The sequence below is a fragment of the Dermacentor albipictus genome, chromosome 3, assembly GCF_038994185.2.
Source record: "Dermacentor albipictus isolate Rhodes 1998 colony chromosome 3, USDA_Dalb.pri_finalv2, whole genome shotgun sequence".
Classification (NCBI taxonomy): domain Eukaryota; kingdom Metazoa; phylum Arthropoda; class Arachnida; order Ixodida; family Ixodidae; genus Dermacentor; species Dermacentor albipictus.
The window spans coordinates 10,381,416-10,405,458 of record NC_091823.1 but is presented as its reverse complement, the minus strand read 5'-3'; the positions used below and the strand labels follow the sequence as shown (position 1 = coordinate 10,405,458).

General features: G+C 47.2%; 1 protein-coding gene and 1 long non-coding RNA gene across 2 annotated transcripts in view; both read right to left on the bottom strand.

Moving 5' to 3' along the window:
- The window catches only part of LOC135919543 (protein Shroom3-like), a 612,939-nt gene extending 589,141 nt beyond the window's left edge, over positions 1-23,798 (bottom strand). Inside the window, exon 1 of the mRNA XM_065453435.2 lies at positions 22,941-23,798. Within this exon, the coding sequence (XP_065309507.1) occupies positions 22,941-23,084 (144 nt within the window). The 5' untranslated portion in view covers positions 23,085-23,798. The remainder of the gene's footprint in view (positions 1-22,940) is intronic.
- On the bottom strand, positions 7,712-10,144 carry LOC135919541 (uncharacterized). The gene is made up of 3 exons (XR_010569996.1): positions 10,064-10,144; positions 9,002-9,215; positions 7,712-7,974 (listed from the first exon to the last, which is right to left on the bottom strand). It is a non-coding gene; the product is annotated as an uncharacterized lncRNA (long non-coding RNA).
- Positions 23,799-24,043: the final 245 nt, after the last annotated feature.

Genomic DNA, 24,043 nt, shown 5'->3' with positions numbered 1-24,043 from the left:
CCAAGCACGAAACCAGTGCTTCCCTCCGCTGGCTGTTCGAATTAAGCAAGCTGAATATTCGAGGCAGTTTATAATCTGTAGTCCTGTCGCTAATGGTTGTTGCAAACACCCGCTTAACGTGCCAACTTTCAATGCTATGGCACAACACAGATTAATGGGCGAGTGCCTATCGGCAAGAGCCACCACGATGTTCCGCTGATAACACCATACCATTATAGTTTTCTTGTTCTTCGCATCCCTCCATCGCTTGAGCTAACCACACTCTAACGTACCAGAGTCTACGCTTCAAGCGCTAGAATCACCTAAAAGGGTTGAGCTGCGCGCTCACCTGAGGATATAGTGGCCGGAGTTCTGATGCAAGTGAGAAAAGGAGTGCGCAAATCCGGATTCAATGGGCGAATTCAGGGCGGTGATATGCAAATAAGGCGGTGCTGGCGCGACCGACTAGCCAGGTATCTGAAGGGCGGCCCACTCCGCCATCAAGACGTGGTCACGATCACCGCCTCACTGCTGCGGATTCGCGAAATGAATACGCGACCGCGACGTCGAAAGTTGGAATAGGGGTTATGTGGATATCGCTCTTGGGCGTCCCTGGGCATGCAAGTGTTTGAGAGTGAGTCGTCTGTAATCCGTCCCCAAACTTAAAGGGCAACTCCGGCGAGGTCTGTGGCACCGAAGAAAACATCGACCACCTGCTGTGCCACTGTCCACGATACACCCCTGAGCGACAAGAACTTGCCAAAGCCTTTCAAAAACTGGACAATCGGCCGCTTTCTGTGCAGGTGCTGTTGGAACAGCGCCCCCATCGCCCGTCGGCCCATAAAGCGGTGAAGGCACTTTTGTGCTACTTAAGGACGACGGGCTTGTGCGACCATCTGTGACTATTAATGAAATTTCTGTAAGCCCACACACGTCAGCGAACTCACCGCAATTTCCTTCTTTCTTTCCCTCCTCTCTTTCCCTGTTATCTTTGTTATCCCCTTTCCCATTCCCCCGGTGTAGGGTAGCAAACCGGACGTTATTCTGGTTAACCTCCCTGCCTTCTCCTTATCTCTTTCCTCCTTTCCTCCTCCCCGGCGATTTTTCGATGTCAACGGATGTCGATGAAATTCGCTGGGTACGTTCCTCTGCACACTCCCGGCATGTCCGCAAAAAAAGCAGGTTTGGGAGTTGCACAGGTTTTTTACAAATGAATGTAATAAATTGCCTCGAACACCTTACCATACCTGCTCCTCAGTTACAGGCAACATTGTGTATGACGTCAGGGGAGTCCCACTCAGAGCATGCCGGGATCATGGTGGACCGGCAAGTGATAGGGGGTGGCAAGCGGCGTTGCGTTGTTGGCTGCACGAACTTCAGCCCTCGCCATCCGCACACACAGCTTGAGCCGATGCCGATCGTGTTCAGCCGAGGTTAAGCCTACATGTCACAGCCGCGTACTTCATGCGCCTGCTGCTGGCGGACCTGAGCGACTGACCTGAAGCTAATTAAGCCACCAGGATGAAGGAAAACTACTTCTGTGGTTCAGTTTTGCCCACACGGATTTGAAATAAACCATTCCTCATTTCGTACAGTGCACACAGAAAAAGCGAGAAGCGCCGACATGGAGCAGTATCGACATCGGTACGTTGCCATTTTCGACGGAAAGCTGCCCGCCGCACTCACCGGCACTTCCCTAAATTAAATGTGACTACGAAGAAGGGTGCATTTTTGCGTGTTGTCATGCCGACTCATTATTTAGCTTCCGAGGTGCACTGCTTTCCTTGTATCCCAAATGGGCAGCGAGCGTAGGCCCCTTCGGTACAGCAGCGTAAACAACCGCCTCGTTCAGCTGCCAACGGTGTCTATACTGGCATCGGCGTATCCGCGATAAAACTACGCGTTCTCTAAATGAACGATCAGACTCGCAAAGTTCTCATCTAAAACCACTTTACGGAACATATTGTGTGCATGAAGAGGACACTAAGATCGCTGTTTTCGTAGGTGCGTTGTCGCTCATATCAGCACGATTCAGAGTTATGCAACGGCGCTTACATGCACAAAATCGGCCTGTTTTGATATGTTCTGACATTATATGATGTCAACTCTGAGCGGCTAGTATTATGGCTCAAGCGAATGACGAGGGGTCGCTGCAGCTGCCGATCGATGTAAACAAATGCACCGTTCGGTGCTTTGGACTGTCAGCAGCGTTTTTGCAAGATACAAACGCGAAAAGACGTGCTCCACATCTTACAGTGAGCATGCGAAGCGTTTCCCCGAGAAGGGGTAAAACACCTAAAATAGCAAGCAGCACGTACAAAATCAGTGGTTCGGGCTACCCTTGGTCTTCACGTTGCAGCACGATATGTAGCGCATGGGTGCTGGCTGTCATGATGGCGGGTCGAATTCGTCAGAATCATACCTGTCAATATTTGACAGATCTGAAGTGCTGGTGCAGCTGACATTGTCACCCGAAGATCCGGCGCTGTCACGATTCAGTCGAGCGTCTCCTCTTCGCTGCCAGCGGGCGAGACCGGCATGCTTTGCGCGCCTTCCCCGGTGGAGACACTCGTGACGTCACACGAAGAGATTCGCTCGGCTGCTTAGTCAGGTATCGGTTTGGTTTTTGCAATTTTTGCTTATTTAGAATTATGCTCGAATTTGCGAAACAATTCTACTATCAGATGCGTGACAGGGGGGTCTCAGGAACCTAAATATTCTATTACCTTGACATGGTCGAAAAATAGTCGAAATTGCACTTTAAGCTCCAAAGTACAAACGCGGCCTCCAATTGTCCCTTTCAATTACGTATCCTCCAGCCCATCCGGTTGACAGTGCAGGCACTTTTCACTAAAGATAAGAAAGCCCTTATATAGAAGTTGGTTAACCTAGTTTCCTCCAGCTCAAAGAAGCTTGAGACATGATTGTGCGAAAAACTGAAACCAAGTTACAAGCAAGCTTAAACGTTTGCCGATTCAAAGATGAAAGACTTGTGCGTATACGAGCTCGTGCTTTCCATGTGAATGCGACAATGCAAAGTATGACGGTCTACCACGCCGTCGAAAATTGGTCTAAACATGAAACGACGGCTTCCTCTCAATGGCCTCTCTCACTCATGGAAATGCGCGAGCTTCCCATGTTGTTCTTGGTAGAAGAACGATGCTCCTGGAGGCAATATAGCACAATACTTACGCTCTTTAAGGGTCTATTAACATGCATCTCATACCTTTAAACTAGAGAAGCACATGTGCTTATCATAATCATGACCTACGGCAAAATAAAGAAGAAAAGCGAAGAGGGGAGAGGGAAGAAAAGGCCACAAATTTAGCAGGATCGACCAGCAATGATTGTCCAGTTAAACGATAGCTTCGAGGTAGAAACTTGTGGGATGTACAGTCGCGGACAGAATAAAATGGACCACGGGATCTCCGAAAACGTTAAATTCCCGAGCAGCCTGTAGCAGTAACCAGTAAAACTGCCCACGACAACGTTGTTAGCATATTCTAGCCGAGGTCCAAAATGCAAATACCAGATTGCGTTGTGAGGTTGCGGAGATATTCAGCTTTTTCTTAGATTTCATGGTCCATAATATTCTGTCCGCGACTGTACGTGCGCGGTGCCAATCCATGGTGTAACGACATCGACAAGACGACAGCCGTGGCGATGTAACGACTACGATGTTTCGGAACGACGGTGTGACGAGATCGGAGTGCCAACAGCGTGACGAAGACGACGGTGCCGCGACCGTGGAATCAAGACTGCGGAGATTACAACGGCGCGAGGACAACAGCGTTATTATACGGCCCTACGACGAAGACTGCAAGACGACAGCGGAGTGCTTGGGCGGGGCGTGCGGACAAGGGGAAAGTGTTCAAAGGCCAGGTATTCCGACCACGCAAACGAGGAAAAAGCCCGAGAAAGCTACCCCTTTAACGTTGAGAGTTTGTAGAGTATATTTTATACGTCATCCTATGCCCTTAAGATTCTAGGCAGACTTTCACCCTCAAAGCTGTAGATTAAATTTAATGTTCATTATTGAACAAAGAAAGCTTGGGAGCCAGGAGTACCGAGGCCCAAACAAAACAGCCCGTGAAAAGATATAAAGAGCAAAGCGCTTAGTAAAATAGTCCAAAGAATTCCAGGACGTTCGTCACGTTGCAGCTATCCTTTTAGGCTGCACTTCCCAATCGAAGCCACATACAAGGCAAAGTTTTGTCAGAACGTTATAATTTTAAGGAAAAACTTGCGTATAGCGGCATCCTGTTTCGCGTTCGGACTTATCGCACACGAAGACGTGTCTTCATCTTTGCAAACGGATATGCCTGTGACAGAGAGAGAGGCACACATTGTCCCCGTTATTCGAGGGCGTCCCACTTCAGGCAACAACTTGTCGGCGCAAGCGCTTAATTGTTGTGTTATCTTGGACACAGTAAAGAATGCACTGCATAAAAAGCAAGGCCTCCTCATCCAAGTTCATTACACATATAGCCGAGAGTGGAGCTTAAGTCACGGATCCGTTTTTAACGATAACAACTCATCTGCAGCGCAAGCAAACGCGATTTTGTGGGGCGTCTGTGTTAGAACGACACCCCACCTTCCAACGCTCGCTATCGAAGGGAGAGAGGCTACAGATCGCCGAGGGGCGGCTAGCTAGTCAGAGTCAAGAGGAGAGGAGGAGGATAGATAGATAGAGGTCGCAGCCGCTCTGCTTATATCACAAAACGGAAACGACCGGACGCATTCCCGTCTCGAGGCCGCAACGAGAAAACAAAAGGACGGACGTCATGCACAGCGAAGAAGGCCTCCTGGAATCCGAATACCGGGAGAACGGAAGAAACCACGTTGAAATGAATCGTCCCAAAGTGGCACCAGGGCATTCTTGGGGCAGCACTCGAAGTGTCCTTCGTTTTCTTCCTTTCTTTTTCTCTTTTGAGTTATCCTCGTCGAGGTGCCTCGGCCGCATTTTGAAATATGGACCGCCACGTGACACCGCGCACTTCGAAAAAAAAAAAAACAGAGCAGGAAAAATAAGTAAAAGGACAGCTCCGCGGCTGGGGCGTCGAAGGTTGGTTATAAATAGTCGGAATCGGGCACCGATGTGTGTTTGGTTCTGCTCCAGTAATCGGGAAGCGAAATCGGCCGTGTCCAACAGCCTCCTGAGCAGCCATGCGCCGCCGCTTGTAGGACAAGATGCATTACCGGCCGGCGGTGCACCTCACGTGCACGCGACTTTCTATACTTGGCTGAGTCCACGAGGATGTCGCCCTCTTATGAACCGCTCGCACCGGACATAAGCGTTCTTCGTTTGACCGCAGATAAACGCTATAATGTAGGTCAGGTCAGAGAGTACGCTACAGGGATCAAGAGCTTGGCAGAAATAGGTTGACGCCTCGAAACGCGTTTTTCTTTAAGTATATCTACCTAATTAATAACATTTGCTGTTTCACAAAAATGCGACATTGGAGAAGCACCAGTGCAAGGCGAGCGTCGACGCTCGAGACGGCCCATGATTCTGCGACGATGTGAACCAGAAGGACACGCACAGCAAGGACACGCGCAATCGTATGATGGCGCTCCTGATATGCTCACGGTATAGAGTAATTCTGGCTGGCGCCAGCTGTTTCATTTCCTACGATGCCAACATTACTGCGAAACGGATTAGAAACGGCAGATAACAAAGCTTGTTACAGAAACTACTTCCAGCGGTACACTGGAATGAGATACTCTGTTACACGCTAAGTATATTCAGCACAAGCTCCATCTCCAAGACCACACTGCGCCTGCCCTGTGTGCCCCTGCGCTCCAAAACATAGTCCCCTCTCAGGCGTCCCCTCCCTCCTCCGGACGGAGGGGACGCCTGTAATTTTTTCAGATTGTTTTCCTCTTTCAGATTTTCTTTTCAACACCCTTCAGCTTCTACTTTTCTTACAACATATGTGCAACGCATCTGTGTGAAAACTTATCTTTCTGAGTTCAAGATGCACGAGCCAGCACGACATGCCACGCGGCTATGTTGTTTCAGCAAAACATAAGTAGGCAGAAAAATGTAGTTTATTCACTGTTTTTATTAGCGACCTGTTACACAGCAATGCATTCAGTACAAAATGCAATAATGTAGAGCTGAGTCAGTACAAATAAGCGCATTCTGTACTACGATCATACAGAGGTAAGAAAGGTTCCTAAAATTTTTTATAGACACAAAATTGCTACAGAGGCCGTGTTTGTTTGCTGTGCGCAAAGCAACTCTACCAAAGCAATTTTTGTCGCAAGTTATTTGTTAATAACAAAGAGATTATCAATAGCGGCAGATCCACATTTTTCGCATACCAGTAACAAAAACTTCCTTTTTTATTCCATACAACGGGTATACTTCCTAGTCCAAGCAACACGCTATACCTATTCGATTTTCTGCATAGCTCTCCTTGTGCTAATGTGCCGATAAATATCCAGCAAATTATGTTGAAAATGTCTGCAGTCTCTTTTCATATGTGGTTTTGTTTCGCAGTACAACATGTAAGACCACTAGAGCTTCATTCAGATCTGTAACATTACGAGCAGTGTATCAACACGAATTTCTTCGCAAGCATATTGCAGTTGTCTCTTCAAATTTGCATTGCAGTTGATTTGTTCTATCGTCATCTAGGCATAAATGGCACAGTTCCAAGACAATAACAAATAGCGCGAAGTCTTCTTTTTTTTATGACAAACAGTAAATGCAGGAGAACCATGTGCCAATGGGTGGTTGCTCGTCAGTAGAGGTTGGGCAAGGACAGAGGGATGCACAAAGGTATTATTGAACGCGTAGCTTTGGGACATGGAGAAATATTTTCTAAAAGCAACGCAAGTCAGCTGCATTCAATGCGTCCGGGCAACTTGCTCAGAACAAATCCCTTTTGAGTGGTTTGCAAGACCTTCCTCTAATACGCTGAGTGTACATTACGCACTTTCTTTAACACAGCCTGTAGGTTCAGTTTCGTGCGACTTGTTATAAGCACAGGACAGGTATTAGAGCTGTGTTACCGAATTCCCATTGGCTGGAGGTCATCCGCCATTAGAATTTTGGTGTCGACACAATAAGGAAGTGAAAGCATTTTGACTATTATAGGACACTCGTTTCTGGCACAGTATTCTTTTTTTTTTCGTATTAAGATTCTTTGTGACTTTGCCGAAAGGAGACGCCCCCTTCCCTCTCCCGCTTTCGCTATGTTAATGAAACCACTGAAGTCAAAAGTGCTGAGGAACATAAGTACATGCACAACTTTACTGAAATAAGCTCAAGAAGATTCTAGCATCCCAAGATACATGTATGTTAGCTATGTAATAATCTTTGAAGAGGACCGTGAAAGTGTGAGAGCAATCACTGTCTGCAGAAAGAACACGTTGCGCGATGTTCATGCAAGTATTGAAATATGCCGCAATATTTTCTAGAGAGAGGCTAATCAGGAGACCGCCCTAGAAGCCATCGGAATTACAAAAAGAACAAAATACCCGCAAGAATTTTTTCCGTAGTTTTCAAGCTTTTGGAGCTTTCTTTCTGCAGCGGGTTTTGTCTCACGCTGTTTTTTGAGATCCAGATTGATGTCATTTATGAGCAGCATAAGCTACGCATAGCAGAACTACTGCAGCAGACCTATGCGACACTTATTAGAGCAAAATATATCTTATAATACACTGCTGTTTAGCTTATCTTTCAGTACAGTGGACACACCGCAAAACTGTGTGGCGACACCAATGTGCTCCGGAAAAGATTTATCCATGTCCTTCCCTTCCTCTTGCGGTAATGGAGCGTCACCTGGCACTGCAAGAATTGGTAGAATTCTGGGCTCACATGAGACATCAACTTGTCTTGTGCTTCCCTCGTGGTAATATTTCGGCATCTCTTGAACTTGGCTGACTTGCGATACGTTTGTGTATCATTTCTCAATCGGTTGATGACGCCTGCGTTCTCTGGTGATTATGTTTTCCGCTTTTGGCGTCGCTACGGCCGTGTAGAACCTGTAAACGCAAACGTCATCAGAACATCTTGTCCGGTTAGTTGGCCCATTTTCGCCGACGATGCATGTTGTGTCAAGGAACACTACACAGAGGAACACAGGAGAAGCGCAGCGCCCTGTCTATACTGGAGTGTCATCTTCCACTGTAAAGAGAATTCCATTGGCAACACATGCGTGCCACATGACATCGCTTCACGTTTGTGGAAAGACGACATGAAAAGCCCGTTCATTATCAAATTTCTAGTGCACGTGACAAAATACGGAACTGTGTTCGTAAACTAGTACATTTAATCTATGCAGGTTAGTTTTGATTACATTTGGTTGCAGGATTTCAAGTAGAAATACGCCCCCGAAATTTAATAAACAAAATTCCAAGTTTTAGCGCTGCTATATATTCATGTAACATGTTAAGCATTGCTGGTTTCTGAATAGTTGGCTGAGAACACTAGGCATCAGTTTTTAGAGCTGGCTTTCTTGATCGGTGAAAGTTTTGATTTATCTTGTTAAGGATTAGGTAATTGAGCGTTTTATTTACTTTGGCTTGATTTTTCTGGAAAACACCCATAAGGGCAATGCTAACTTGTAATAGTTTAAAGCGTCTGGACAACTGAGCATTGGATTTTTTGCTGCGGAAGAACTTCTGCTATAGAGCGGGAAACCAAACTTGGGGAGAAGACGGCAGAGCGCGGCGAGAACTGGCTTCGCCGTGTCGTGTGCTGCAGAGCCAAGCGAGGCGCCGCATGTTACGAACGTGAATTCGCTCATTGTGCGCGAAAACTGTCCGGCGTTTTAGTTTAGCCCACAATCGGTAAAATCGCGCCCCGCAGACGAGCAAGAGATAACGAGAATCTGACAAGCTACGTGGTTTCTCGGCGCACGCGGTGCGAATTTCGCTGTGTAACGTCACATGCCCCCCAACGCCGTAGCAAACGACGAGGAAAAGACAGAGCTCGCCGTGCTCATGACACTTGCGCTGTCCCCTGTCAAGTGGTTTTTGTACGAAACTAATGAACTACAGAAGCACATACTGACAACCACTAATAACTTGATTTCCTTATCTTCATCGATCCCCCAGGGACTGCTCTTCCACTCCAACAGTTGGCACAGCCGACCACGACGAGGTCGGCGTAGTCCCTCCCCCTGAAGTGGTCCGAGCAGAGGCCGTATAGCCGCTGTGTCATCTGCTCCCATGGCAGCCCCACCAGGACTCCCCATTTAGCGTAATTTCGCCATATGTCACAACTGAAAAGTGGGCAAAATACCGCGTGGTCATGATTAAAGAACACCTAAATGGTGGGGTTTTACGTGCCAAAACCACTTTCTGATAATGAGGCACGCCATAGTTGGGGACTCCGGAAATCTGGACCACCTGGGGTTCTTTAACGTGCACCTAAATGTAAGTACACGGGTGTTTTCTCGCATTTCGCCCCCATCGAAATGCGGCCGCCGAGGCCGGAATTCGATCCCGCGACCTCCGTGCTTAGCAGCCCAACACCATAGCCACTAAGCAACCACGGCGGGTATAATTAAAGTACACTTAAAAGCGAAAACAAAGTTGAGAGTACGAAAAAGCGACAAAAGAAGTCTGCCCTTCTAGGCACAGGTTAATAAGTGAAGCGAACCTATGTGGTGTCACATCGGTAACTCGTACTTCTTTTAATTCAAAAGCAAATGGTGATTGTTATGTAATTGATTTTTTTTTACTTCTGCAGTGTTCATGACCATTCAAAGGTGGTAATGTAATAACAAAAAGCTGGTCACGGGAACGGTCTTCAGCGGAAGCAGTTTGAGCAGCAAGCATTCAAATGCCTTCAGCAGTATAATAATTGCAAGTTTTCTACTCGTGCAAAATATGAAGAGCAACCGCTAACGTATACCGAAGCGAAATTCACGCCTGCTCGTCAGCTAGCATCAATCGGCCAAGTACCTTCAGTTTCTTACAACACCGCAGAAAAATGCGCCGCGCCAAACCAAAAAAAAAAAAGAAATGTATATTCGCTTGAAAACAGCCGCTTTCGTTTTTTTATATACGTGTTTTGATAAGCACAGCACTTGTTTCTTCACAACGACTGCAGACAAAGTGTGCTTACCTCTCGTCCGCTGCGGAACGGAAAAATTTCGCCCTTGTGTTGCTCCCCGAGTTGCCACATCGCACAGCCGCGCAGCGAGCCTTGTATCCTCTCCACAGTTTTTCCGACATTGGCGGAACATTCGCAGGCACAAAATGAAAGCTTTAGACTGCACATCATACGAAAAAACGTGCACGTGCATAGAAAACGTCAGGAGCAGACGAAGGCAATGGCAGCCGAAGCGATAAGAGGACTATACGGTACAGAGTCACTGAACTATTACCTCCACAGGTCTGGTCTGGCTATATCGCTTTTGTGCCCTTTATGCAATGAAAGTGAATCTCTGCAACAATTCTTTTTGACATGCTGCCGTTTCATTATTCAACGGAAAAATATTTTCATGAAGAACCCTTCCAAAAGCTTGGATTGAATTTGACGCTTCCTGTAATTCTTTCTTTTGGGGCTATCTGTACTAGGCTACAGCCACATGAACGTTTGTGAAGCCCTCTGCATCTTTCTGCGTGAGACAAACCGAATTGCATACTAGAATTCTTGTAACTACTCATTATGCTCGTAAAATTCACAAATTACCTAGATAATTGATTATTCATATCTGTAACACTAGGCACTTTAATTCTCATCTGCAAGATGCTTATTTCATTTCACCCTAATTTATTTTTAAAAAATTGCTTCGCCGCCCGATTCGTGGCCGATCCCCCAGAGTGGGTTGCGCCATTTCACTAGCGAACAAGAACAAGAGCGAAAGCGCCGCACGTTGGCGCAACAAATGAAGCGACCAAATAAAAATATAAGATGCATAAAAAGAAACTAGCCAAAAGTAAATTTTATTTCTATACATAACTGCATCAGATTCCCTTCATTGTTATGTAGTTTGAAAAGAGGGAGCCACATAAGCAAAAGTTATTGAATTTTCCTTTGGCTGCCAGTGTCATGGCGACACTTTTTTACCAATACCGAAACTAGCCCGACTGTCCACTCACTGGTTTGCTCGCCCCGAGCTCGCCGTTTCCCGCCAGTTCCGGCCCGGCCGTCGTATGGGGAGGCCGTATTTTGTTTGTTCTGCCAAAGAGTAGGCGGCGTTGAAGGAACGGCAGCAGAAGCGCGCCGCGCGTTGGACCGAAGAACAGGTAGCGTTTGATGAACGCCGCCGGAAACTCGCTCGAGGAAGGGCTCGTCGTCGAGGCGCTGACCTCGCCGTGAGGGAGCGCGAAGCCGAGGTGTTACGACAACGAGCTTCGCTTGCGCCCCTCTTCACAGTAGTGAAAGGGCGGTAAATTTTTAAAATTTATTTCGTACATACTGCGGACAAATTAAGGTCCAAGCAGGAGAGGAAGTATTCAACCGTCAACAAATCATCTCACAAATTTCAAATGAAGAATAAAACAATATCCACAATCCACAATCCACAATGTGGGACAGAACTTCAGTACACTAAAATTCACTCAGGAGGCATAAGGAAACGAGAACTTTTTGGTAATGCATTCCGCACAGCGATCGTCCATGAAACAAACAAGGAATATTTATATACATTGGTGCATGCAAAAATCGATTTAATATTATGCATATGTTTGGAGCGGGATGTTCTTGTTGTACATTTGTCGAAGGCAACCTCAGGTCAAATTCCTAGCTTAGCAAAGTATATCGAACGAAGCATTTCGAGCCTTGCGAGCTTCCTCCTTTCTGATAGAGATAAACAATTTGCTAGTTACAACACAGCTGTTGGTGAGCCGTGATATCTATAACGATTACATATGAATCGGCCGGATAATTTTGGATGTTTTCAAGTGCTTTTGTGTTGTCCCATGTGTGCGGACCTCACACCGTGTGAGACACAAGCGACACCAAGTGAGACAGAAGCGACACATATGGGCGCCCGTTATGTGTTGTTTGTGTCTCATTTCGTCCTCGTCTGCTTAGCGCCGTACAGCATTTGTTCTTGGTCTAACAATACCTTTGTCTGTCTTAAACTAGAAGTGAACTAGTTGATATTTTTATTTCGTGTTTTAAAAATACCTTACTTCTTTCGTGCTGCACGACATCTATTTATTTATTTATTTATTTATTTATTTATTTATTTATTTGATTATTCAGTTACTTCACAGGCTCCCGAAGGAGTATTGCGTGAAGGGAGGATACAGGGAATTAGCAAAAAGAAAGGAGCATAAAGAAATTATACATGGTTAGAGAGTAAACATGAATGAAGAAATATCTAACAATATAAATAACGCGATAAATGAAACAAAATGAAACAATAAATAACTTGATTATTCAATTTCAAACGTGAGGTTAAGGTGAGACTTAAGTACTTGAATTCTTTACTTGCCTGACGAATTGTTCTCCAATGTTGTATGCAAAAGCGTAGCTTGTTAATTTTATTAGTGACGCTTAGATGGACAGCTTTATCAAAGTTTATAGACATTCCCAATTTTGCGCCATGATGCCAATAATTACAAATTATCATTAAGCATGATTTCATCAGAGAAACCAGCAAGAGGTTTATAAATTACGCAGTCACCTGCGAACAGTCTGACTGTTACACTGGGTTCCACTGCAAGATCGTTAAAATAAATATTAAAAACACTGGTCATATAACCGAACCTTAGGCAATATAACCGAACCTCGGGCACCACCTGAAAACATATCAACAGGAGTGGAATAAAAACCATCTATGTCGACATACTGCTTCCGCTTCGCTAAGAATTAACCCAAATAATTATGTATGAAGGAAGGCCAATTAATTTCATTTTCATTGTTAGTTTATCGCATGGTAATCTGTCGAAAGCTTTGGAACAATCGAAAAAGATCAGATCAACCTTACCACCGCTATCAAGTGTTCTCACTGGTTCATCAACTGTAACTAGAAAAGAGTAGTGGTAGCGAATCCCCGCTGAAGCCACGGTAACCTTAGTAATTACAAAACTTTTATGAAGAAAGTCTTTAGCTAAGATATGCTCTAAGAATTTGCAACAAATACACGTAAGCGATATTGGACGATTATTGGATATTTCTTGTCAGCAACCTTTTTTAAACACCAGCATAACACGCGCAATTCACCAAACGTTTTGAATATTACCCGCATGAATGGACTTATTAAATATGTGCACTATAAATTGAGTTAGTAATTCTGCATACTTTATAAACAAGGCAGCTGGGATGCTATTGGGCCCGCATGCTGTCTTATGGTCAACTCGTAATAGCAGCTCCACAGCAACTTCCAATGATACGGTAATCGCGTCACTACAACTCCTTCCACGAGTGCGACTTAGTGCCGTTCGGCTGACTTAATGGACACACTTTGGAAGTACACGTTGAATGCATTTGCTACCTCGTCTTTGTCGGTGACTGTACTATCGCCTAGCGCGATGTGACGGAAAGTTTGGCGGGACTGATGGTGTAATGGTGTAGCTGTGGCCTTTCCTATGTCGATTTTTACAGGAGCCCACCTAGGAAGAAATAAACAGAACAGGCCTGCTACCTGTTCCGAAGACAAATGGTATTTACCAAAAGAACAGGTAGGGCTGCGCGCCGGAATAACTTTGTTACCGGTACTAAAGTATAAAATATTGGCAAACAATGCAAGAAAGAACACAGATGGTAAATCGGTTAAGCTTGCCACGCTGCAGATACAGTATGTCTAAATACTGATCGAAATACCGTAAGACAACTGACAGATCTGTCTGCTTAATAAAAATAATAAATATATCAATGGAATGGGAAATTGAAAATACAACATTTGTTATTGCATTTCCTCATAACTGAGTAGGATAAGAAACAATACCAGGTTGGTCCCAGTTATAAAGGCATGAAAATTAAAGGAACGTGAATCAAGCATTGCGCTGTAGTTGGTATTTCGGTCATCATTCACAAATGCGATACAAATGCATGTAATTTTTGCTCGCTTGCTCACTTACTCGTTTTTTCGTTCATTTGTTGGTTAGTTAGTTAGTTAGTTAGTTAGTTAGTTAGTTAGTTAGTTAGTTAGTTAGTTAGTTAGTTAGTTAGTTAGTTAGTTTGTTTTTTTTGTTTGTTTCAACCATCCCCACCCCAAAAGAAAGAGAAGAAAAGGAGAAAACAAAAGCTTTAGGGAAAACTATGAGCTACGGTGTTGCTTATGGCAGCTATCTATTGAGCGTCGCCCAGGAATTCCGGAATGCTTCGCTAGACCACGGACACTGTCGTTCCTATACCTGCGCTGAGGTGAGAATTCATCCCACTGCATGGGTGACCCGCCATTTTCCAAGCCAACCAGTTTTAATCCAACCACCCCAACTTCACCAACATACCCGGGAAGTCTCGCATTTCGGGACCATAATTTTAAGTCCGTCGAAACTTCGCAGATAAGGAAACTCGTAGAAGCGAGAAAGAATGGCATGATGCATGCATGCCGAGAAGGTCACGGTTCCGCCCCACTGAAGTGCACCGTATCTAAGTGTAGTCTTCCAAGGCACGAAACGCATTTTTTAAAATGACTTTTTTCTCTCAAGGAAGCAGATATCGAATTTCACTCTATAGAATTCTGTTAGTGTTCTTTGTCTCGCGATTTTTTTTTCTCGAGGTCTACACGTTATGTTTATGGAAGGTCTTTTAAACTGGCACTAAAGCTGCCTGTCCAGCTGATTTGCATCCAAGAGCGGCTGTTGGCAACGGGCGAACAAACCTTCAGTTAAAGGCGAGTGAAGGAAACTGGTCAATTGATTCGATCCCTGTCGATGCCAAGGAAGGGCTTGTCCAAGAGCCCCGTGTTCTTTTTTTTATTTTTCTTCCTTCGAATAATACGGTATTATCGATTAAAGCTGTCGTAGAATATTCCTTCAGGCACTCCAGAGAAAAAAAAGGAAAAAGAAAATTTCGATTAACGCATTTTCTAAGAACGCTATGCTAAGTACAAGAATACAGAAGAAGGAAAGAAACGTTTGAAAGTCGAGGCGTGCTCGGCAAGGCCTGTGCTGCAAGAGAAACGTGCCGTGCCAATCTCCTGTGGCGCCCCTTCGAAGTCGGCGCGGCTGGCGGGTCGTATATGACACCACCGAAGTGCATATCTGCGGTCTTTTCTGCCATCGTCGTCTCGGCCGCCAATTAGATGCTAATCTAAACGTGCTGATCCAGAGAGACTATCAGGGTATTAATCGAACCATATAATTCATACCAACGACGGCGTCAGCAGGTCAGTTATGGGCTCCACTGTGATCGCTTCAAAGATAAAAACACATCCCCGGTTCGCGGCCAAGAAGAAAAAAGGCTAAGGTAGTCTTCTCTTATTTCAGTAGGTAGTGATAACGCTAGCTTAATAGCCTGCATTTTCAGGCGAACAACAAGAATGAAAACGCCCAAGACATTGCAACCGGAATTGAACTGCGCGGTGTATCCATACACGGCCTCCTCTTTATTATTTCTGCCTTCCTTTCCTTTCAATATTGAAGAAAAAAATTTCGCATGTTGAGCGACTCACAGTTATTCACTCTTGTGTTCTATAAGTGGTCGGGTAGCTGTTAATGGAAATGCATTTTACCAGTGCATGCGTACTAATGCCTAAGTCACGGAGAGGAATAAAGCGTTTTAGTTATAACAGCTTCAGTGCGTCAATATACATTACAATCGCAACATGAATATACTGCAAGTGGGAATAGCCCAAGTGAATGTGGAATGAGAACGTCCTTCAAGATGACAATCGCCGAAGCAGGCGCTAAATTTTGTTGTCGGCGAAACTGGTAACCTTTAATGATGCATGTTTTTTGTAACACTGCGAGAACGTTCCTAACATCTTGCATTTTAAAAAAAGCAATTAAATGTTTCAAATAATTTCCTGCACTTGTTTCCACTTTCTTTCCGGGCCACAAGTACTGTCAGCGCCAAATGTAACATGAACAGCGGAGCGCGTGGCCCAAGCATTGGTGAAGGGATAGAAGGGATAGTGCGGCGCTGTCCAGTCATCGCCAAGGCGCGCACATCCGGTTTGGCCCCACTGTGCAATCCCTATACAGTGAGACACTTTCGCTTCTGTTCTTCTTCTTATATTGAAAGGGAGAAAATACAAAAAAAAGACCGCGCAAGCACCCCGTACAGGTGGTTAACCAGCGAAGCTGAAACGTGCGGCCCCGGTGTTTATCACTGGGTCAATCTCGACGGTAATTAAACAACGGTTTGGTAGGCTGCCGGATCCTCGGTACGCAGTTGGTGCTTGCGCTTGGCTGCGCGAGCCTGTTCTTGTGCCCGGGCTGCAGCACGGGCACTGCGTCGACGAGCTCGTTCCCAGTTCTGCTCACGGTGTTGCTGATCGAAAGCTGCCTACTCCTCAGGAGTACGTATGACGCGAGGCCTATAACCTTTCCGGAGCCGGAGAGAAACTGCTGCGCGCGCGCTCGGCTGCGATCAAGGACGTCACTACTGGCACAGCCAATCGCACGCCTCTACTTTTCTTTTTTTTTGGCGCATGCGAGGCGGTTGCGCCGGAGGTGTTTTCAGCGAACAGGCGACAGACGGACGTACGGGCGAATCGGCTAGCCGTATGCAGCTTCGCTGTAAGATGAAAGAGAAGCTAAAATATTGCATTTTAAGGCGAGTATTGTTGCACAGTTCGCCGAAACCATAAGCGTTATCGGCGTCACATGAAACGCGCACAGCGGTGCGCGTGGTACAGCTTGCACCGTCATCATTGGATATAGATTCGCTCATGCGGTTGGCCGCTTGTGCGCCACATTCATTCTTTCGATCGACAAACTTGCGCAGCGCGGCATCGCTGGCAGCCGCGACGGTGGCCGGTGCGGGCGTGCCGAGCCCGCTTGTCCATTTGACAGAACAGAAGCGGAAATGTCTCGCTATCGGGGGATCTGGCAGTGCGGTCAAATCCGGATGTGCGCGCCTGTCGATGGCGACGACTGGACGGCGCGCACTAGCCCTTCGCCTACGCTTGGGCAACGCGCTCAGCTGTTCACGTTTTATTTGGCGCTGATAGTACATCATTTGCGCACAGCCTCCTACATGAGCATGATTTCCTCTTGGGCGAGTTGGTGTTAACTTGACATGATGCTTTTTAGCGCAAAAACTCGAAAAAAAGAAAGAAAACAGAGATAGGCAAAAGTAAAGGACGGAAAGGAAGCAAGAAGAAAACCGCACGTGAACGGTAAGAGGCCTGTCATATGCAAACCACTGGTCTAGCCTGCGTGAGTCAAACAACTGTTACTCTTAATGATTCGGAATTGCGATTGCAAAGCATTTTTAAAAAAAAAGTGATAACGCCTTCGGCTGACTGGCGTTCTTTGCTTGTTTTATGCCTTTGCGCATGTGTATGTTTTTATATATATGGAATGTTCTGTTTTCGGAATAAACAGTTGTAAGTGTAGCGCTCGTCCTTACTTTGCCTTTGCCTCTCTCTGTTCTCTTTTTTTTTCGAGTTTTTGCGCTAAAAAGCATCACGTTAAGCCTACATTAGCGAATTGGCAAGCATCAAATAAAGGCATCACAAAGTTGTGGCGGCGCTGCGCTCAATTTCGGTACTGGCAAAGCAACTTTTTTCGGCCGACTCCATTGGTGCATAAATTTTTCCTGCAAGCATAGGTCGGCCCAGTCAGCAGATACTCATTAATATTCGCTCACCAATAGTTTCGCCATGGTGCATACTCGCTCACTTACACTCCGCTGGTACTTTATACTTTCGCCCACTCACACTCACCGACACCCACCACTTGCGTTCATAGTCGGTCCGCTCCCACCGACCGGAACTCGCTCATGTACATACGCGCGCCTACTAATACTCGCCGAGAGTCACTCCCGTTTACACTCACGTCCACTGAAAATCGCTGTCGCTAAATTTTGTTCATACTCGCGCTAACCAACACTCACGCCTTCGAAACGAGTCTGAAGCGAGTGTGCGTCAGTGCACCCGTGAGTGAGCATGCCGACTTATGCCTGAAAGACAATTTATACTTAGGCTCAAGTTTCTAAAACAAATTTGGCGAAGATTTGTCGTCAAGACTGCGAACAGCGAAGATGTAGTGGTGTAAGGCATCCATTCGTCTGATTCTTCGGCGTGTACTGTGGGAGAACTCTGTCACGTTACGCCACTGTGCTAAATATAAGCAGCTCATCAATACCCTTTGAGACAGCAGGTTACGACACACGTCCTGCTCGGTCTACGATAGCCCAAGTCACCAGTCTGTCCACCTATCCAATCTTACTTTTTTGCTTCTTTCAAGCAGCACAGTGGAAGCCCTTGTCTGCCCTCCCCTGCTAAAGGTAACTTTACAACGGAAATGTAATCTTGGTTGCTTACTCCATCTTAAAACAAGTTAGCTTCCCCACCGACCATCAGTTCACTTATCCGTGTTGGCATGTAGACTGCTGACAGACTGCTTTAAGCGATGAACATGATAACGACGCACCCGAAAGATTAACCAAGCATGATCCTTCCTGTCTGCTTATGCAAACAACGCGCAGAGCAGTTCAGACGGTTGGCCAAGAAGCGAACGTCGTGAGCCAGGGAAAAGGGGGGGGGGGGATTGGGCGGATTGCCGCATTCAATCAAAATGAAAGAACGCACGCAAACCGTGCGCTTTCACGCATACACCTGGAATGCCTCAGCGTTAACGATCGGGCGGAACCTTTCTTTTTTTCTCACCCCACTGCCGTGCCGGAGAACAGACCAAAGCAGGCCATGTGGCGTTGTATAACTTTGCATAACAATTCGCAGAGCCTTGCCAACAACCACTGGCAGCCGTCCTTCTTCTCTGGCATTTCCCCCCCCCCCCCTTCACTAATTTTTATCTTCCTTTCTTGTGAATGGCGCCGAGAAAAGAAAGCGACCGGCGCCAACCCGTGCGCGAGATTCGCGCGCTCACGCACGAAGGAAAATCGCCGCCGCATTTGGAGCAAGGACGTCGTCAAGAAAAAGAATAACAGAAAGAAAGAAATTAAGAGAGCCACGTGCACCTTCGCCGAAGCACGCGCGCGCACGCAGCGCCACGCGGAGAGCAAAAACAAACGTGGCCAGCGGCAAAGGCGCGATGAGGCTCCGCCGCTAGGCGCCGCCATACACGCATGCGCGCCGACGGTCCGAGTGTTGTCACAGTACGTGCAATGCGTGTGTGCCGTGTGCGTGCCTGGTGACCAGGAAGAATAGAGAACCAGAAGCCGCGAAGGAGCCACGGAGGAGGGAAGAAGACGATGCCGCGCTTCTCTCGACGCCGCCCGGTGGCTAGCGTCGAAGAGGAGGACGCGTAACGGGAGAAGCGGAATTAAAGCGTTGCTCAATCTCTCGCGCTCAATGACGCACCGCTGCTGAAGCGCGTACGCAAGCGGGCCCGCTCCTGCACGTGTGTGTGTGCTGCGGCTTCCTCTCCGACACCGCATTTGTTCGGGGCACTCCGTTCTCTCGAAACAAAACAAACCACTTCCCGGAAAGCAGATTGTTGTGGAGCAGCCTTGAAGAGCGCTTTGGCAAGGATATGCATAACTGCGCGTTCAGTATGCAGAGCGTGTGAAAACTGAAACGCGAAGAGAAACCGACCTAACCACGCGGGTTAATTACCTTCGCGACCAAGCTCGTGGGAAGATGTGAGTTTCGCACAAGCTGTATGCAGGTACGACGCTCTGTGTGCTCTCACTAACTTCACAGTGGTGACCGCTATCAGTACAGGAATGTGTACCATGTAGCTGCTAGATAGGCGTGCATGTTATGGCTCCCCCCAGCACTGTAGCTTTTTCTCTTCGAATAGAGAATTGGTGGCGTTAGAGCTATTGCCTACTGTCGACCGATCCGAGTGTATGACGGAATTGATGAAAGGTCAATAATAGTAGTGTTCAAAGTCCTTTCCTGTTTTCCCTTGACACTGACAAGATGACAGTGTACTGCTCAAACGAACGAACGAACGAACACACACACACACACACACACACACACACACACACACACACACACACACACACACACACATGTGTATATGTGTGTGTGTGAAAGATAAGCGGAGAGATTAGTTATGTCCAGCTGGCAACCCTACACGCAGGGTAGCAAACTTTCTTTCCCCAACCATGACTTTATCGCGTCCTTAAAAATGAAAGAAAAACAAAAATAAGAGCGAGGGAACGCACGCACAACCAGGAGGTATCCCGGGCTCCCCCATCCAAGAGGATGGGTGAGTGGAAGAGAGATAAGATAGAAGTTCAGGTCATGCACATGCTCTATAGAAGGCGAAGTATATGTGTGCTACACTCGAGCACTCACACATGTCGCCTTCAGGTACGGCAGAAGGCTCGCGTGGCTTTCAGAGCTGGTGAGCTAATGAGGGCAGGCTGCCAGGATCTTAGTATCGGGTAAACGAATTGCGACAAATGTTGAGAAGCTGAATGGACAGAGCCTGAGCATATACGGTTGATCATTAGTATGCAGAAAACTGAAGTAACGATCGAAACAGTCCGCCGAGGAAAAGTTTGCGATTGTGATGTGAAGCTTTGGAAAGCAGTGGCCGATTAGTGTTTATCTTGGCCAAGTGGTCGCGTGTGACTTATACTATGGAAATGGAATCCTCAGAACGAGAACAATGTATGAGAGCGCATCTGGCAGACACTTCCGAGTAATCGATGACCAGCTTACCGATATCCCTCGAAAGAAATATAGAACTACAATCCCTGCACCCTGCCACCATTTGCATATGGTGCTGGTATCGGTATGTTAGCAAAGAAGTGTAAAGTGTAGCTAAGGGTCACACAGTGATCGATGGAATGGAAAATGACGGGCGTTACCTTGAGAGACTGGAAGGTGGCAGCATATATCAAAGACCCAACACGGGCAGGTAATATTCTGGTTGAGCTAAACAAGTACGTCATGGTACGTCATGTTATTTATAGAACATATAACCACTGCTCTCTTTACTAACAAAATGGGCGCCAAGGAAATGAAATGCTGTAAACTGCGGTAGCCTAATTATATGTAGTAGCGATATTTAAAAACTTGCCATTATGGAGGTTCTGTCGACGCAGTACAGGTAGGCAAATAGAGAATTGGGGGATAACCTTTTGTAGAGGGCTGCTTGCAGATACTTAATCGGGCTACGATTACCATACGATGACGAATATAGGTGATAGACATCTTGTGACGGAGTCTGATGATGAGACTCACTCGATATCGCCTCTCTTTGTCCCCCGTTAAGCACTGGGTGTTCAAATGAGCTTCATAGCAGAGGGAATATCAAGGTCCATATCTGCTATGTATTCCTATAATGCGTGTAGCCATGGGTTCTCAGGCATGGTGGAGCACTGCGCTGCAGAGCAAGACTAAGCGAGCCATGTGCGAGGGTTGTTCTGAAAAGACTGTGACTGATTCTTTATTATTGAAAGTTATTCATAGGTACTTTTATGCCTTTCCATACGCTCCCCAGCAAGGGGAGAAATGCACGCGTCCCGCTGTGCCTAGATAACGTGAGCGAAGGCATCTTTTGCCACCCTCTCAAAAATTGCCGCCGATGTATCAACTACGTCTACTTTCATGTCGAAGAAATACCCCTTTTGCCTCGAGGAACATACAGAAATCGAAGAGCGCCGCATCTGGACTGTCGAAGGGGTAAGGGGATCGTTGCGATGCTTCTGGGACTGGTAAATAATGGACATTGCTTTGACATGGAACAAGACATGGAATAAAACGTAGTTAAGACCTAGGAGTCGGTTTTTAATAAAGGTGTCAAAAGATGGCTTCGTTCATGTTATCTAGGTTTGGTAGAAACGGTGGGACGCGTGCAGCATATACGTATAGAAAGGCATAAAAGTGCCAATTATTTTTTTTTTCAGGAATAAAGATTTCAGAGCATGGTGTATCTTTAACGTCCTTTGTATACAAAACGAACGCAAAGTTGGTTAGGATGGCTGTTCCATGTTAGATGCATTACGTTGGAGTTAATTTTTTAATTGAAACAAATTAAAGCATTTTTAGAGGAAGAAATAATCAAGTACACTTCCTTTTTTTTTGCATATTAACCTAATTATGACAAGACCTGGGGTCGCACAAATTAGTCCTAAATAAACGTTAATTAAAGGTAGGAACATGCCTGTGGCACGACATACGTATTGCACACATTTTCATAAGGCACACCTGTATGTGAAACGATTATATTCGTAACTCGTGTGCCTTCGCCTTTTCTTTATATATGCGATTAACAGCGGTAGAACAAGGAATGTTCCTGAAGCCAATGTTTACCAAAGTCCCCTTATCGAAACGTTGGCTTCAGCGACATTCCTTGTTTACCACTGTTTAATCACTTCAAGCCTCCATATTCCTGTAAACCTTTCTGTTGTTTTGGATTTCGCCTCCTCTAAGCGCTCAAGCCAGATAATGCCCGACGACAATTTTCATCGATCAGTGCGCTAGATAGAGCCTGTCACAACGACTACACTTAGGACTTCAAAAAATGTTTCTCAGCCATCAGTGAAGCGCCATGCTGCTCTCAAAACATCTTCCGCACTTGCTCCGATAGCCACTGTGTAAACAGAGTGAAATAATATGCGCAAATTTCTTTAACACTGAGTGCAGCAAACAGTTCGTACATTTGGCAGAACTCAGGCAAGTGTATTTCGAAAACTTATCAACAACTCATTTTATATTACAGCTTCCCTGCTCTACCTAGCAGGCCTACTTCGCCACAGCATTGAGTCGCGCACCATTTTCTTTGCATTTTATAGAGACATAAGACTGTGGGCGGCATCAGGTGGTGACCATTTTGAATACCTTGCACGACCATCAACGTAAGAAGTGATCTCAAAATTCCGCGACCATGCCAGTGCCACCGAATTTCTGCAGCATACCAATCGGCGGTCGTGTCAGAACGTCGGGTGAGCTACGAAGACGTGCACAAGCGATCGAAAGTGAAAGCGCCGTCGGAGCGGCGGCACTGACCTGGCACACGACGACGGCGGGCAGTCCGCCGGGCGGGGCCCGGTCCTGCAGCCGGAATCCCCAGGGCGCGCCTCCTTTGAGCACCGCCGACCGGCAGCCGGACGGGGGCGGCAGGTCGCGGCCGCCGGCCTCACACCACCACATGGCCGCGCGACACGAGTCACAACACGACGCGCCCCCAACACCGACGGGGAGCGAACAGCGGCGGCGCCCATCCACGCGTCGAGGCACGTCGTCTGGGCTTCCTGGGCGCCGGCCGGTGGGAGCACGCTGCCGCGCCGAGGCGGCTGCGGCATCCGCCCGAGGCCGCTCGCGGGGTCGAGGACGTCGCTGCGTGCCTGGCCGCCGACCACGTGGGCCCGCGCGGACGAGGCGGCGGCGGCGACGACGGCGTGTCGCCGCTGGTCACACGGCGGCAGCAGCCGTTCCGACAATGGTGGGACGACGACGCGAGCTGCCAGACCCTCGGCTTCGGCCGGTGTCCCGTTGCGGGAATGCGACCTGCGCGTGTGTTGGCTGCCAAGGCGTGAGGCGGCAGCTGCCGCCGGCTGCTGCTGCTACGCGCACCGCCGCCCTCGAGGGCTGCCGCGAGTGACAGGGGGGAAAGTGCGCGCCGGGGCAAGGAGGGGGGAAATAAGCGGCGCATCGCAATCACCAATAAACAAACTGGTTTCGCCGGGCTCGCGGCAGCGCCGGTGTTGTGGGGCGCCGCGGATGGCTGCTGCGTTGGGCCGACCTGCGGATTCGGGTCCGCCTCTGGCGACGGCCAGGGATCGGCGGCAGCGGGCTTGTCGGTGGAGGCAGCCACTTTCCTGAAGAAAGGAGAGAGGACACCCTCTGCACTATACGATTTGACGGGTGCTCAACGGCAATACACATAAAGAAAACAAAACAATCCCTGTGTGCTTCGCTCTTCGTTGATCAGACCGTAAGGCATCTGAGACCCTTAATCTGGGGATCATGGTTCGGTGCCCCACGTTGGGCGCCAAATATGGAGGCGCGGGTGACCAGACTAAACTGTGATCTTAGAGGCGATGCCGAGACACTAACTTCTGACGGTGAGAACGACTGACGGCGTGAATTTCATGTCCTCGAAGCGGCGG